The 15,899-nt window shown below is 40.8% G+C and overlaps 1 protein-coding gene across 1 annotated transcript; it reads left to right on the top strand.

Moving 5' to 3' along the window:
- The first annotated feature begins 7,169 nt into the window (after nucleotides 1-7,169).
- znf276 (zinc finger protein 276) lies at nucleotides 7,170-15,314 on the top strand. Its single transcript, XM_080876326.1, has 12 exons — nucleotides 7,170-7,307; nucleotides 9,273-9,569; nucleotides 9,857-10,172; nucleotides 10,268-10,314; nucleotides 10,399-10,821; nucleotides 12,238-12,319; nucleotides 12,405-12,485; nucleotides 13,041-13,160; nucleotides 13,277-13,352; nucleotides 13,805-13,922; nucleotides 14,233-14,332; nucleotides 15,034-15,314. The coding sequence occupies exons 2-12, from the start codon at nucleotides 9,314-9,316 to the stop codon at nucleotides 15,302-15,304; spliced, it is 1,890 nt and encodes a 629-aa protein (XP_080732452.1). The 5' UTR covers nucleotides 7,170-7,307; nucleotides 9,273-9,313; the 3' UTR covers nucleotides 15,305-15,314.
- Nucleotides 15,315-15,899: the final 585 nt, after the last annotated feature.

Here is a 15,899-nt window from a genome sequence, read left to right as displayed (position 1 = left end):
CACTGTATGTCATTAACATATTCATAAAATACAGTCCAGAATCAGAGGATGATGTACAGTTCATCCTCTGATTGTTCCCTGTTGTGTGAAGTCTCGTTTTGAAGCCTTGAAGTCTGTGTTTCCAAAGTCGTCATCTTGGTTTTCTGAAACCAAACGACTTAAGAAAAGGTGGAGCTGACTGCATGCTCACTGAGCATACCCTGGGTAATTCTTCTTTGGACTTAGAAAGAAAAAAAGAAATAGAAAATACTTTTAATGTTTTATTCAGCATGTCCCAAAAAAGAGATTGAGCCCATAAACTCATCAGGAAAGTGATTATTTAGGTCAGGATGGGGGACTGGTGGAGTTTCAAACATCCAGATGTTTGACAATGATGGATATGTAAAAAAATAGAAATCACTGTGCATGATGACTGCCTTAAAGTCTTTTATTTAAACAGATGGAATACAGATATGTTTACTAGTTACCTCAGACTTTTGTACTTTCTGACCATTAGGAAGAACTCGGCTGTGTTTAAATGTGTGTTATAAGAAAATAAAAACATATTAGGCAGGAGAAAAAGTCACATCATACACAAAAGAACTAGACATAAACCCCTCAGTGTAAGGAGTCTCCTTTAGTGAAAATAGGTCCAATGAAACGTAAATGTCCCGTGCTCATAACCAATAACTGACAACAAACAAATCTTCACACCTTTGAGATTCTAAAACCAGACAGCAGCTTATCAAATTATTATGTAGTAAAAGAGCTTTAACACAAAGACTGATATAAACGTTATTAACCTCCTAGGACCTGGCATCCACATATGTGGACATCACATTTTGGGTTATTTAGATCAAAATACTCAATTTTGCTCTACAAGGGCCTGATATCCACCTACGAGGACATTATACTGCTACTGTTCTACCAAATTTTTAAACGAATATCCTCATATGTAGCTCTTATTTTTCTTAAAGACAAAAATAAGGTAAAAAAAAAAGATCTGGTAATTCTTTGTATTTACGTTCATCGGGCCCCAATATGCCCAACTATCAAAGAGAAATTAAAAATGCATGCCGTGGAAGAGTTTGGGTCTTAGGAGGTTAATACCACATTGGGGAAATTTGCTTGTTACAGCAGCACAAGGGTCAGGAAGAAAAGGCAAGTTAGATGTACACAATAATATATTTTATAACAATTATGTACTAATAGTATATTAAGTTGTTATGGGTTAAAAGACATGTATCTTCATGGTGGCTAGCAGCTGCCTTCAGTTTTGTAGCGCTGATAGAGCTCCTGAGCCCACGGGAAAGTTTGTTTGCAGCAGATCTTTTCCTGTGTGGACTCTGATAAACATGCAGATGGAAAAAATAAAAAGTACAAATCTGTTTACTCCCTTCTTTCTTTAGTTTTCTGTGGGTCATAAATTATTCATCTTTCATTTTGTCATCGGTTTCATTTAAAAAGTATCTAAAGAATGACGTACAAACTTACATGGTGCTGTGCATCTTGATGACTCTTGCAACCTTTTCTTTTAATTAGGAGCTTAATTCCTCAGAAAAGAGCTCATTCAGGTCGCAGAGGTAGTCCACTGGAATGTTTACTATGTCTCCCACCACTGTCAAAGAAGGAGAGCCAGACACGGCTGTAGAAGGGCATCAACCCAAGAGGCGTGAGCCTCCTTGTGAGAGGAAGAAACAACAGGAATGCTGCTACAGCAGGTTACTTGTGTGTATGTTTCTGACCAGTGTGACCATGTGTTAGTGATGATCTGGGGAAGCAGATACTTGGAGGTTCACACAGATAAAAATAATGCAACACTGCAACAACAAATTACACGCAGCCCGAGGACCTTAACCATGTTCTTTGCTCATTTTAACACTGGCACTAGACACACGGCTCAGTTGGAGCCAAATCACCTGGAGCTGAGACCGAACAGAAGGAAAGCAAGGAGTGCACTGCGTGGAGTCAGAAACTGGAAAGCATCAGGGCCTGACGGTGTCCCAGAACGTGTACTTGAGGCATGTGCAGACCAGCTAGCTGAGGTATTCAGGGAAATCTTCAACCTCAGCCTGACCGAAGCAATCATGCCTTCCTGCCTCAAATCCAAAACCACTGAGCCCATACCTGAGCAGAAACATGTGAGTACCGGTAGTCTAAATGACCACAGGCCAGTTTCACTCACTTTGGCCACAGTGAAAGGATGACTCTGGTCCACATGAAATGTCCCCTGAGTGTCATGTTTACACCCTGTCACCCTGAACCTTGGCATTCCCCATGGATGTATGCTGTTCCCTCGCCTGTATGCTGTCTTCAACCACGAAACCGTCCATGTGAAAAACTCCATTAGATGGAGATGACACAACAGTCGTGGACTGATTACTAACAATGATGAGGAACACAGTCTACAGGAACACAACATCTTACAAAAAGCACGTCTATCTTTCTACATACAGTTTACACTGTTTATAGAACTCTATATAGTCGTTCATACATTTTTGCTGATTTCCACAACTGAATATTTTCTTTTCATTTCAGCCTCATGTGTAGTTTTCAGTAGTGTTCCTCACATTTGGATACTCACATTCTAGTCAGTTTGACTGTTCGCTAAAGGAATAGTTTTGACTGTATGTGTTGTTTATTCTTTATATTATTGTAAAAACTTGTATTCAAAGCTAAAGATAAGATAAAGAGGTGCTTTAGACTGCATAATGACTATTGCATTATAAATGCACAAACAAAACCACTAAAACATGTTTGTCATGAGTCATTCCCCCATTTTAATGAAAATGTATGTGTGGTGAAGTGAAGTAATCGTAACTTCATGCACACAAGATCTTATCTGTGTTCAGTGGTGTAAAGGAGCAAGTGTGCATCTAAATCACTTCCGTGCTTGCATCTGCAACCTTTTCTTCACGATCATTCTGTCACCTTGATTTAGTTTTTATTTAGTTTTGTGTGTGTGTGTGTGTGTGTGTGTGTGTGTGTGTGTGTGTGTGTGTGTGTGTGTGTGTGTGTGTGTGTGTGTGTGTGTGATAATAGATAAAAACACATGAAAAAAACATGTTCTATGTTAAAAAAAACAAAAGAAAAATTATTTCCTCAAGTTCTTTACAGTTTTTCACACTTGCTAAGGCCTATTTATTTTCTCAGAAGCTACCCACTTCTTATAATGTGACCAAATCACTCAAAAAAATGAAATTGGGTGGTTGCTACATGCACAAGATCCAAACTTGTAATTTGAGCTAAATAATTCAATGTTTCTATGGTGAACGGAATTAAATCATGTAGCATCTGCATGAAATTCAGCAACTTAATTTGTTCTTGTTGAGATGACATGATACAATCTAGTAAGAGTGGCTGGATCCAGGCAACTAACCGCTCTTACTAGATTGTATCATGTCATCTCAACAAGATGACATGATACAGGCTGACAGATGCTACATGATAGAAACATGGAATTATTTAGCTCAAATTACAAGTTTGGATCTTGTGCATGTAGCAACCACTCAATTTCATTTTTTTGAGTTGACTCACGAAATTCTAAAGAATGACGTACAAACTTACATGGTGCTGTGCATCTTGATGACTCTTGCAACCTTTTCTTTTAATTCCCCAGAAAAGAGCTCATTCAGGTCGCAGAGGTAGTCCACTGGAATGTTTACTATGTCTCCCACCACTGTCAAAGAAGGAGAGCCAGACACGGCTGTAGAAGGGCATCAAGCCAAGAGGCGTGAGCCTCCTTGTGAGATATTATGTTATTAATATTAATATGTATTAATATTATGTTAAACCTACAAACATATATCGTGTTGAAACAACACAATCAAGATAGATTAACATAACATGATTTGTTTAGATGGAATATACGTGGCTAGATAAAATGAATTATTTCTTTGAGTGCAAGACTAAACTAAACATTAATTCTTTTACACTTTGAACACAAACTACATTCACCTCTGAGTCTCATGGCTACACCGCACAATCACATCAAAACAATTTTATCAGTGCTGAGAACCGCATGTTATCAGATTGCACTCATAAAACGTCAGGATAATACCAGAGCTCAGCACTGGTTACAAAAACAGAGTCGGGACATGTAAATCAAGCCTTTCCAGCTTCACGTGGCGTGTTGTCATCTCCAAAAATGTGCAGGAAAATCAGAAATCAATGTATAAAAACATCAATGTACACTACCTTCAGAGATATATTTACATATACACAAAGTCTATGTCTCATACTGCAGTTTGCTTATGAAAAAGGGCAGCTTCACACGTTTTCTCGTCCTGTGTGTTCAGCATTTTTTTATTTATTTTTTTTGTATTGCTAAAACACAAACTCTGGTTCTCCAAAACTAACTCCCTGAATCAATCACTCTTTTGGCAAAACCTTAAATTGTTGTCATCTAGTTAGACACAATTTTCAATTCTTATTTAAATTCTTTTCAAAAAGCTCGAAACAAATTCTCACTCAATGGTAACAACAGGAAACACAACACGACTACAGCTCTGTTGTCATTCCGTGAACGCGACAACTCAAAATCGTTCACACTGATTGCTAATAAAGCGACCGGCGAGTTCCAGTGAGCTGAAGGTTTGATACCAAGAACGGGAGGAAACAATCAGAGAGGAGGCAGATGAGGAGGAGTGAGATCTACCACAATAAATCACTTCTAATAATCATGATGAAATTTGATTCTCTGTGATAAAACTGTAACAACCCAAATGAAAGAAAGTAGAAGACCGTAATTTTACTTATAAAAGTAATCTACATAATTCATTGTTTACTATAATGTTTCCTTGACTTATGCGTCTCAAAACCAAGCAGGATGAGAGAATGTGAAACTGTCCACATTCATTAGTCTAAGACTGGAGCCATATACAGCACGTATCACCTGTAAATGAGGGAAGTACAATGCTACCATAATCTTGAATCTTTACACTATACTCGTGTTTTGGTACATCACTTGCTGCGGTGTGAAACGGATGCTCAGTAGAGTTATTATCTTGACTGGTTGTGTATGTGATCTGAAGACACTGTGTGGTTTTTATTGCTGATAAAACTGTTCCCATGCAATCATGAGGTTTTGTCTGACGAGTCAGAGGTTTTGAGAAAGTAGTTTGAAAAGAGAAAGTCAGAGATAAGTATTAACAAATAATTAAATGCAGAGTGGTGTATAAACACACAGTGCATCATGGGAATCCCCCAGCAGCCTACACCTATTGCAGCACAACTAAGGAAGGATTCAGGGTCACCTGATGCAGCCCTAACTATATGTGTTGTCAAAAAGGAAACTTTTAAGCTTAATCTTAAAGGTAGAGATAGTGTGTGTCTCCTGAATCCAAACTGGGAGCTGCTTCCACAGAAGAGGGGCCTGAAAGCTGGAAAAAAAAAGCTAAAAAAAAGTTAAAAACCCTAGGGACCACAACTAACCCCGCAGTCTGTGACCAAAGTGTTCTGCTGGAGTGATAAGGTCCTCTGAGGTCTGTGACATAAGATGAGCTTATTATTCAAGCTTATATGTGAGAAAGACTTTAAATTTGATTCTGGATTTAACAGGGAGCAAATGAAGAGAAATAACCAGAGTTGGCAAAAGTGCAGACATCCTGTACTTAAGTAGAAGTACAAATGCTATTAGTAAAACGTACTTCAGTAAAAGCTGAAGTACTGATTCAACGTCTTTACTCAAGTAAAAGCAAAAACGTACAGGCTCTCAAATGTACTAAAAGTAAGAAAGTAAAAAGTTGCTCTTTGGAGGATTGGCTGAACTTTGTGCTTTATTAACATAATGATAAAATAAAATAGATTAGGATAGATAGATAAAATAGATGGGAATACAAACTTTAGGCTATTTTTAATTCTACTTATCCTCAGCTTGAACCAAAAGAAAAAAAATCTTTGTTTTCTGTTTCCTACAGAGCCAATGTCTGATTTAAAAACATAAAGACTTTAAATTACCAGTTTATTAAACCCCATTAAGCAGTCCTTACCTTGAAAGCTAAGCTTTCCTCTTTCTCTCTTATCCTGTCTTCCTTATCTTTCTCCATCTCTGAGTGAATTTAACTCTTTTTTTCTCTCCCTGTTAAACAGAGCAGCTGGACCTTTAGCCAGCAACACACTGTGAGACAAACGCCACACAAACAGTTTGTATGTTGCTGTCACTGATAGAAAAGTTCATTTGAAAGACCTAACGCTTAAAAAAGTCACTGTCTTTATTTATGCTCGCTCCTGTTCAGTAGGGCTAAGTGTTGTGGCAATAACAACAACAACAACAACAACAACAAAAAGCACCTTCACACTTTTAACCCCTGAGTTTGGTAGACACGTCATCTGTTTTTATGCCACATCCTCTGGTGATTAATAAATGAACAGGACCGCCTTTTATGTGTTTCTGTTCAGGCTCAAATCGGTTTAAAGTTTGGATGTTCGCAGTGAGGAAATAGTGCCTCCCCCCAAATAATAATAATAATAATGGATTGGATTTAAATCAAACGTTTACGTGCCTGTTTTGAAAATGCAAGGAGCAGAAAGTACAGATATTTGTTTAAAAATGCAGGGAGTACAAGTAAAAAGTAGTAAAAAAAAATACTCAAGTAAAGAACAGATATCTGAAAATTGTACTTAAGTACAGTACCAAAATATTTGTGCTTTGTTACTTACCACCTCTGGAAACAATGCAATTATATACAATAGACTATCAGGATGAGGCTCCTTGCCACTTTAAAATATGTGATTGCAGACAGCCTGGGCAGCTTTAAAGCGGACTTAATGTCTATTGCAGTCACTGACTGCAGTTCTTGTTTCCAAGGGTGACACAAGCAGTTATTAGGTTCAGGGGTCAGTTACAGTTTTACTCTGACGTGGAAGTCCTGTAAACGGTATAACAGCCGTGTGTACTGATGTGTGGAAGGAGTCAGTTTTGAAAAAAGAGAACATGTTTTGAGTGCTGTTTTTCATTTTGGCAGTGAGTCTGTGTGTGGAGGTTTGTGTGTGGAGTTTTGACAAAGCAGTTTTTGTTTTGAGAAACTGAGCCACACTTTCTGGAAAAAAATTTTAACTTTTGAGGCGAAAAAAGAAACAGACAAAATATATTATTTCTTTAAAAAAAAAAGATGTAGAATTCTACCTCCGGACTCTTCTCTGTGGACGGCAGGTGGCGCTCTCGGGTATCGCCACTCTGTGTTTTGTTCCGGTAGCGCTTCCGGGTTCTAATGTTTACATCTGGGAGCAGCTACAAAGCACACAGTTTGTTTTCCAGGCTAATGAAAACCTTCTTGCACGTTAAGAACAGCATGTTTTCCAAGTGCTAGGACCTGTGCACAGTCACGGTAGGCCCTCCATGACGAGTGCTGTAATTATTATGTCACGTGTGTTGTGTTTTAACACGTCAGCTAACAAATGTAGCAGGCTCATTCATGCTAACCAGCTAACGCTAGTTGAATTAATCTGTAAACAAAATCATGTTGGAGTGTAAAAACTATCCGGGACCATTGTCACGGTTTTTGTTTTATCGGGGGCTTAAATCAAAGGTGCTACGGCTTGATTGGCATTAGTGTCCTGTTAACTTTATCCATGGATGGAGTTCCTGTGTCATCAATGTTAAAGATTTCTTAGAAAAAAAGATTAAACGTATCCCAGAAGATGTACAGATGGACTGATTATGTTCTTTAAAGTAAGACGAAGGTTTCAGAGAATATTAAATGAGGTTAAAAAAATGTTGTATTTATTATACAGCTGTTTTTTTATGAGGGAAAAAACCTCATTCTGCCCCATGGACTCACCGACCACTTCATTAGGTATAGCTGGTCGTTGACAGATATCTAATCAGCCAATCGCGTGGCAGCAACATAGTACATTTAGGCATGTAGACATGGCCAAGAGGACGTTCAAACTGAGCATCAGTGACATGGCTGTTGGCGGCAGATCTGCTGGTCTGAGTATTTCAGAAATTGTTGGATTTTTCCACAGAACCATTGCTAAAGTTTACAGAGAATAGTTCAAAAAAGTGAAAATATTAAGTGAACAGCAGTTCTCCAGGTGAAAACACCTTATTGATGTCAGATGTCAGAAGAGTTTGGCCAGACTGCTTCAGGCAGATAGTAAGACGATGGCAACTCAAACACCCACTCGCTACAGCCAAGGTATGCAGAAAAGCATCTCTGAACGTTGAAGCAGATGGGCTATAGCAGCAGAAGACCGCACGGATTGTCACTCCTGTCAGCAAAGAACAGGAAAATGAGGCTACAATTTGCACAGGCTCACTAGAACTGGACAATAGAGGAGTGAAAAACATTTCCTGGTCTGAATTTGACATAAAAAAAAAACATGAAAATCATGGCTCTGTCCTACTTTGTATCAAAAGTTCCGGCTGCTGGTGATGGAGTAAAGGTGTAGGAGATATTTTCTTGGCACACTTTGTGCCCCTTAATAGCAGCTGAATATCACTGAAATACCACAGCCTACCTGAGTATTTCTGCTGACCATGTCCATTTCTTTATGACCATAGTGAATGCATCTTCTGATGCCTGCTTCTAATAGGATAATGCACCATGTCACAAAGCTCAAACGATCTCAAACTAGTTTCTTGAACTGGACTAAAATTACATCCACAGTCACAGAGTACTTTTGGGGTGTGGTGGAACAGTAGATTCACATGATGGGTATGTAGCCAACAGTCTGCAGCAACTGTGTGATGGTTTCATGTCAGTATGAACCAAAATCTCTGAGTAAAGTTTCCAGCACCTTGTTGAATCTATAGCAAGAAGAATTATGGCAACTGAAGGACAAAGAGGTCCAACCTGCTACTAACATGGTGTACTTAATAATAATAAAAAAATAAAGTGCTTGGTGTGTATGTACACGTTGATCCACGCTTCCTGCCTCCTTCCTCCTTGTTTGAATGATGACAACATTTCATAAGTTTTTACATTTTACAACTGGTTCTGGTTCTAAATGAAACTTTGGAGCAACATAATAAACAGGATTGATCAATTTGTAGTTAAAGTAAATAGTCTGCGGTACCTTGCTTGACAGAACATATAAATTTTTCTGTTGTTGGCCATAACAAAATGTAATTTAATCTTTAGTAAATGAAATCTCATTAAAAATAGGAAATGGGTTAAATATTTCTATATTTCCTGATGATTTTGCTTTTTTAGAAAGCCAAAACTCTTTGGTGAGCACAAAATATGCACAAAAAACCCTGATATGTACCTGTGGTTGTGTTTAAATGGAACTAAAACTCAGAAATGCTAAATATTTTAAATATTTTATTGTTTATTACACTGACACAGGCAGCCTTCACGAAATCAGCTGCTGACAAAAATAACAGTAAATGATGAAGAAGAAAAGTAGACATACAAGGTCTTCTGAGACGCCGCAAAAGCTCAGCAGGACGCCGATGCCAGTGGATGTCACCAGTGAGAAGAGGTCACCTGGAAACAGAGGGCGACCTCGGAAGACTGCCGCTGTAACCACAGACAGTTTCTACCTGAATGACTGTGCAACAGAAAAGACCACCGATGCAGACTTCAATGTGACGACAGTCGAAGACGCCCAGAAACATCCAGAGACTAAGTCCAGATCTTCAGGTTAGTGGCTCACTACGCCCGTTTTAAACACAGAAAGTTGATGTTAGTGTAAGCTATTGTGGGATATTTGTCATGTGATTCTCAAACTATTTAACTTGGCAAAGCCAGTGCTGACATCGAGTGCAGAAAAAACAATGTTACGGGCCTCTAATCAGAGGTAGATCCTGTGTGTTTGGCACAAACCAAGCAAAATAGAGTATACTGTATATTTCTCTGTTAATGTGGACACTAGTAAATTGTATTATTGGAGCACTGTAAGATGAAATCAAGTTGTGATGCCCCCTCAGGTAGACTCTCTGCTGCTGTCTGCCGGCTTTGTCACGGGAAGTTTTCTCCGCGCAGCTTGCGGCACGCCTTCAACAAATGGCCTCGGGATTCCCTCAGTATTGTAGACGAGGAGTCAGACGCCGTGGCCCAGTCACCGCTTCTGTTCCACACAGACTTCCAAAGGCTGGTCGGGGTCCAGGTGGACCGTGACCCTCGGCTTTCGGAATTTATTTGCAAGAAATGCCATGCAAAGTTTTATAAGTGCCAAAGCATCCTGATCCGGTTTCTGCAGAGAGTCAATCTCCCGCCTGTGGGGAAGGAGAACCTGAAAAATCAGTGAGTCAATAAAAAAACAAATATATCTACCTGAGGGTGACCGTAAAGTGTTTTTACTGCAGAAAAACATGGGGAAGTGTTTGTGTCTGTTTCAGGAAGAATGCAAAGGGTCCAGAGTCCTCTGTAAACCATTGCTCATCAAGTAAGTAAAACATTACTTCCTCACTCCATCTTGCTGAAGTTCCATAAGTTGAACTGTTTTAACAGGCTCTTCTGTTTTCTTCAGCTCCCTCATCCTTTACCTCAGACACAAAGTGCCTCCACAGTCTGGTGTCCTGGGCTCATCACCACGGAGAGGCCTGCCGCTCCTGCCCCGACCTGAAGGAGGTGCTGGAGGGCCAGTGCCTGGGCGCCATTAAGGCTGTTTGGGGTTGCGTCAATGGTCACAGATACATCATGGACACTCACCGCAGCACTACCTCCAACCAGTGCTCCAGCAACAGAGCATTAGGGAGTGGGAGGGGTGATGGAGCAATGTCAGAGGAGGAGGAACAAGAACAAGACGGCGAGGAAGACGAAGAGGAGCAATCTGGCGGGAACGGAATGACCTCATCGAGAAGTACTAGTACTGTGGTTCAGCGCAGTCCACCTGCAGCAACGGCTCAGACGCAGAGCTCAGCGCCTGATGACTGGACGGGCGACAACGAAGGTGGGAATGCTTACAGTCGTTCAGACTAACACTGAGACTACCGGTGTATCAGCCCTCTTCAGTTCTTTCAAGATGTTTTATGTTGTACAATAAAAGACTCGCACAAGATCAGAGATAAAACCCCAACAATCAGATAATCACTGTGCTCAGTGATGGGCAGCCACCTCCTTTCGATGTGTAGGAGCAGCAGCTTTACTCTGAGCACCTCCCGGGTGGCTGAACTTCTCACCCTGTCTCTAAGGGAGAGGCCAGTCTCCCTTCAGGGGAAGCTCATTTCTGCTGCTTGTATCCGCGATCTCATTCTTTCGGTCACTACCCACAGCTCGTGACCATAGGTGAGGGTGGGAGGTAGATCGACCGATAATTGAGAGCTTCGTTTTTACATTCAGCTCTCTCTTCACCACAAGGCTGAAGAGGCTGAGGAGTATGATCCCCCTATAGTTGGAACACGACCTCCGGTCCCCCTTCTTAAAACTGGGACCAGGAGTCCCAGTTTTAAGAGGAGTTTTTTTTTTTAACTCCCTCAGTGACCTCGCCCCCGGAGATAGGTGAGTCGTCCCCCTTGTCCCAAGACTCTGCTTCCTCCATGGATTAAGGAGGTCCTAGAAGTATTCCTTCCAGCACTCGACAATCTTCTCAGTCAAAGTCAGCAGCGCTCCACCAGCACTATACACAGCGCAGGTAGAGCACCGCTTTCCCCTCCTGAGTCGCCTGACTGTTCACCACAATCTCTTCGAGGCAGTCCAGAAGTCTTTTTCCATGGCCTCGCTGAACTCCTTCCACACTCAGATTTTTCCTTCATCCACTGCTCGAGCTGTGTTCCGCTTGGCCTGTCGGTACATATCCCACAGGCTAACCAAGCCTGATAGGACTCCTTCTTCAGCCTCATGGCTCCCTTCACCTCTGGTGTCCACCATTTGGTTGGGGGATTACCACCACAACAGGCACCAACCACCTTGCAGCCGCAGCTGAGTGCAACGGCTTCGGCAATAGACGTGCTGAACATGGTTCATTCAATTCAATTTTATTTTATTCATATAGCACCAAATCATACCAACAGTTGCCTCGAGGCGCATTTGGACTCAGTGTCCCCAGTCTCCCTCGGGATGCTGTTGAAGATCTTGCAGACCATCTGCACTTAAATGTTCATATTTTTTATTTTCATCAAATAAAAATATATGATTGACTCACATCAGCGTGTCTGAATATCAGTTCATTTTGAAGAAATGAGAATGAGTGTTTCCAGGAAGATAAAATATTAAAGATGTGTATTCATTTTTGGAGACTCGAGACTGATGTGCACAGACATTCCAGCTGAAATATAAAAAATACTTTTTCTTCTTCTGCACATACTGAAACCCATGTTAAGACCTCATCATTGCTCATATTAACATTTTCTCCTCCTCTCTCCTTCAGATTACACAGGTCACGAGGAGGCCTTGTCTCCTGCTCCGGGTCAGCTGGAGGACAGAACTGCTGGCAGTGATCTTTCTGACAGGTTGGTCCCACAGTTCATATTTACTGGTGGTTTGGCAATTATTAGAAATTGAAATTTTTCTAATTTTGTGTTTGTGTGTGTCCAGGGTCATCTCTGAAGATGAGTTTGATGAGGGTAGAAAAGGAGGGCTGTCTGATGAGGAGTTTGAGCCATACTCGGAGAAGAGGTGGGTGCAAATAGAAAAGATGGGCCTGCTATGGTGAAGTAAAGGGAGTGGAAACACCGCCTTATCTCACTATCTGTTATCACCGGTCTACGGGGCCTTTAGTGTAGATCAGCCTGTGAATGTAACACGATAACGGCCAATGTAGATTTGATTAGTTTAGTGTTAAGTCTTGCCAGTCAGCAGCTGTGCAGGCTGTTATTATGAAGCCTCTAAGTTTGGGTCTCCATTGATATACAAGCAGCATGTAAAGAATCACAAGTCTTTAAAAGGTTTGCTGACTGGCCACAGTCACAGTTACACTCTGACAATAAAGGGTAAAAGAAAGAAAAAACCTTTACTACAGTAAAAATGAGAAGCCTGTGCCTGCTACCACACAGCTGCTCTATAATGAACCTCAGCTGTGCACATACATCAGGGCAACAGGCTCATGTTTCCTGGTTGAGCTGTTAATTTGCTCTTTGGATGGGACAGTGACCACCTTTGCAGTTACAGAATATGTTCCATGTCTTTCTCTCATAAGCTCTCACTGAATTTATTTTCCCCTTATCCTTCTAGAGCCCACAGGGTCAACGTCCCAAACAAGAGAAGAAAAAGCTCAAAGGCCCCAGAGGAGCCCAAAATCAGAAAGAAGCCTGGACCCAAGCCAGGCTGGAAGAATAAGTTCAAACCTAAGGGGTACGTGATGCAGCTTCCATTAAGGTCATTTTCAGCTTGGGTGTAGTTTATTCTTTGCTTCAGTTTTTTTTTTAGAAGAAATGCAGATTAACAATCTGTGTGTTTCTTTTTCAAAGGGAGGAGCTCCCCAACATCTACAAGTGTCCATATCAGGGTTGTACGGCTGTCTACAGAGCTCCCGATGGTCTCAAGGTCAGAATTCACTGCTCACTGTTAAATGAAGCCACCTTCAGTTGTGCATGTTTCCGTGCACTAGTTTTGATCTCCTGTATGAATAATCTTGGCTTGCTTTTCTTTAAAAATTTGGGATAGCGGTCTCATGTGACTGGAGAAATGCTTCTTTATTAAATATTGTTTAACTGTTTTCAGCAAGGTGAAACAATTCCTGAGCATAGCGCTGTCAGAGGTCTGTTTACTGCTAACTATAAAGTGAAATGAATTAAATATGTATGAATGAAATAAAAACAGATGAGATTGATTGTTGCAGATTGGTAATAGTATCAGAGATTAAAGATTAATAATGAGTTATTTCCATTTAAAATGAATTGTCCTTGACTGAAGGCAGTTAAAATGAATGAGAGCAAACGTGCTCTGCCTTCATCTGTATATACGACTGATTGTGTTCCTGTTTGCTGACTTTTTAGAAACACATCAAGGAACATCACGAGGAGGTGAGGGAGCGACCGTGCCCTCACCCTGGCTGCAACAAGGTTTTCATGATCGACCGCTACCTGCAGCGGCATGTCAAGCTCATCCACACAGGTGAGATGTCAGGTTTGACTGACTTTCTGGCTTTCCAGCTTTAGTCATCCAGCTTTGAGTGAGAAATAATTCGTTATAGCTGTTTTTATGCATGCTTTTCACATTTAGGCTGTTTCTGAAGAATGATACACGAATCTAAAAGCTTCCTCAGACACGTGGAACGCAGTACTGATGTTACTAAATCAATCATTTCCATTTCTAAGCATTTATTGTTAGCATTGCATAAATTAATGTTTATAAAGATGGTTTTTTTACCTTACTTTAATGTCTGAATTTGTGGCTCATGCTCGTCGTGTCTGTGTGCTTCCAGAGGAGAGGAATTACATTTGTGACCAGTGCGGTCAAACCTTCAAACAAAGAAAACACCTATCAGTTCACCAGATGAGGCATTCGGGGGCCAAGCCACTACAGTAAGTCCTTTAACATTTTTGTAGCTCATGAGCCATCAAGCTCTTTTGGTGGCTTCAGATTGATTTTACAAACCTTTAATTGCTTCCTGTTTTCATCACAGAACCACAGAATATGCTTTCAACTGAACAAGTCATATATACCATCAAATGTATGCACATAGATTTATGTATCTCCAAGTTGGGAGATCATCTTGCTCTGGTGCATCCTGCTGACAGACGGTCATACTGGGATCAAGAGTTTGATAGCCAAGTCAAAGTTTCAGCCTATTTATCTCTCCCCCTCAAATTCAGGGATTTGGAAAACATTGATAGAACAACGAGATCAGTAAATGCCCTTTTTGACTGATATCAGAAAACGGGCCTCATCATCGTTTTTCTGGAACTGTTTTTACAGTATTTCAAATGTTTAGTCACTACAATTTTATATGGAAAGTGATGAGCTCGGAGCCTAGAGACCAAAGTCGTCTTCTGTTATTGGAAATAAATCTTTGAAACGAGACTTTCAAAAGTCAAAATAAAATAGAGAAAAATAGTGGCACAAGAACTGAGCCCTGAGGAATTCCATAAGTGAACTGATAAGAGGACAAACAGAAATTCACTTTTTTGAGAGAGCGAGAGGAATGAAACCCATGTTTCCCAGTTTAAAAGCCAGAACCCCATCAGGAGAAATGATAAATGCTTTTGTTTTTTCCTCCTATCAGATGTGAGGTTTGTGGCTTCCAGTGTCGCCAGCGAGCATCACTGAAATACCACATGACCAAACACAAAGCCGAGGCCGACCTGGAGTTTGAGTGCTTGATGTGCAGCAAGCGTTTCGAGAAGGCCCACAACCTGAACGTGCACATGTCCATGGTGCACCCGCTGACACAGGCTGAGGCTCAGAGGGGCAGCGGGCAGCAGCAGCAGACATACCCGGACCTACACACCATCACGCTGACCGGGGAGGTGGTTCAGCAAGAGCAAGACAGATGACAGAAGGAAGTCTTGATTCAAGGCAGAGATACTTGAACTGTGGCACAGGACCCAGAAACAAAACAGCAATGTAGCACGGAGTTTCATTTTAGCATCAGCAGTTGAGTTTTCATCCAGTGTTCCTTCACACTGACGCTCATGACCTTCTTAAGACTTTTCAGCCGATTTGTTGACGACACAGCAGAAAAGACATTAGGTAAGAGTTCAGTGTCAAAGCAATGTTTCTTTACATTGTGCAATTAATATAACGATTCATGAGTTATATCAATTACCTGATATTCAAATCATCCATCTTCTGCAACAAACACATTGCTTCCTGTAACTGTTTCCAGAATAAAACGGATTGTTTATTTGCTTTTATTGTGAAAGAGCAGCAGTAGGAAATGTGAGGCTGGCAGTCAGGATGAGTATATGGAGTGGTTCACCATATATCATATTAAAAGCTAGTACAATTATGACTCTGTGAAATCTGAGGATAATAACTTGAAAAGAGAACAGTACGGTGGCCCTGAGACCTCAACGCACTCATCACGCTGACTCTTGAAAGATAAAACAACCAAAAATTCCAAATACTGAAAAAGATGCTGCCAAGTAG

The sequence above is a fragment of the Rhamphochromis sp. 'chilingali' genome (genome assembly GCF_963969265.1).
Source record: "Rhamphochromis sp. 'chilingali' genome assembly, chromosome: 2".
Taxonomy (NCBI): Eukaryota; Metazoa; Chordata; class Actinopteri; order Cichliformes; family Cichlidae; genus Rhamphochromis; species Rhamphochromis sp. 'chilingali'.
The sequence above is the reverse complement of the archived record's forward strand: the minus strand, read 5'-3'. Positions and strand labels throughout refer to the sequence as shown.

Excerpts from the sequence above, each read along its gene's own strand:
- znf276 (XM_080876326.1), top strand. The coding sequence starts at position 9,314 with ATGATGAAGAAGAAAAGTAGACATACAAGGTCTTCTGAGACGCCGCAA. Across the intron at positions 10,173-10,267 it reads AAGGAGAACCTGAAAAATCA|GAAGAATGCAAAGGGTCCAG; the intron begins GTGAGTCAATAA and ends TGTCTGTTTCAG. Across the intron at positions 10,315-10,398 it reads TGTAAACCATTGCTCATCAA|CTCCCTCATCCTTTACCTCA; the intron begins GTAAGTAAAACA and ends TGTTTTCTTCAG.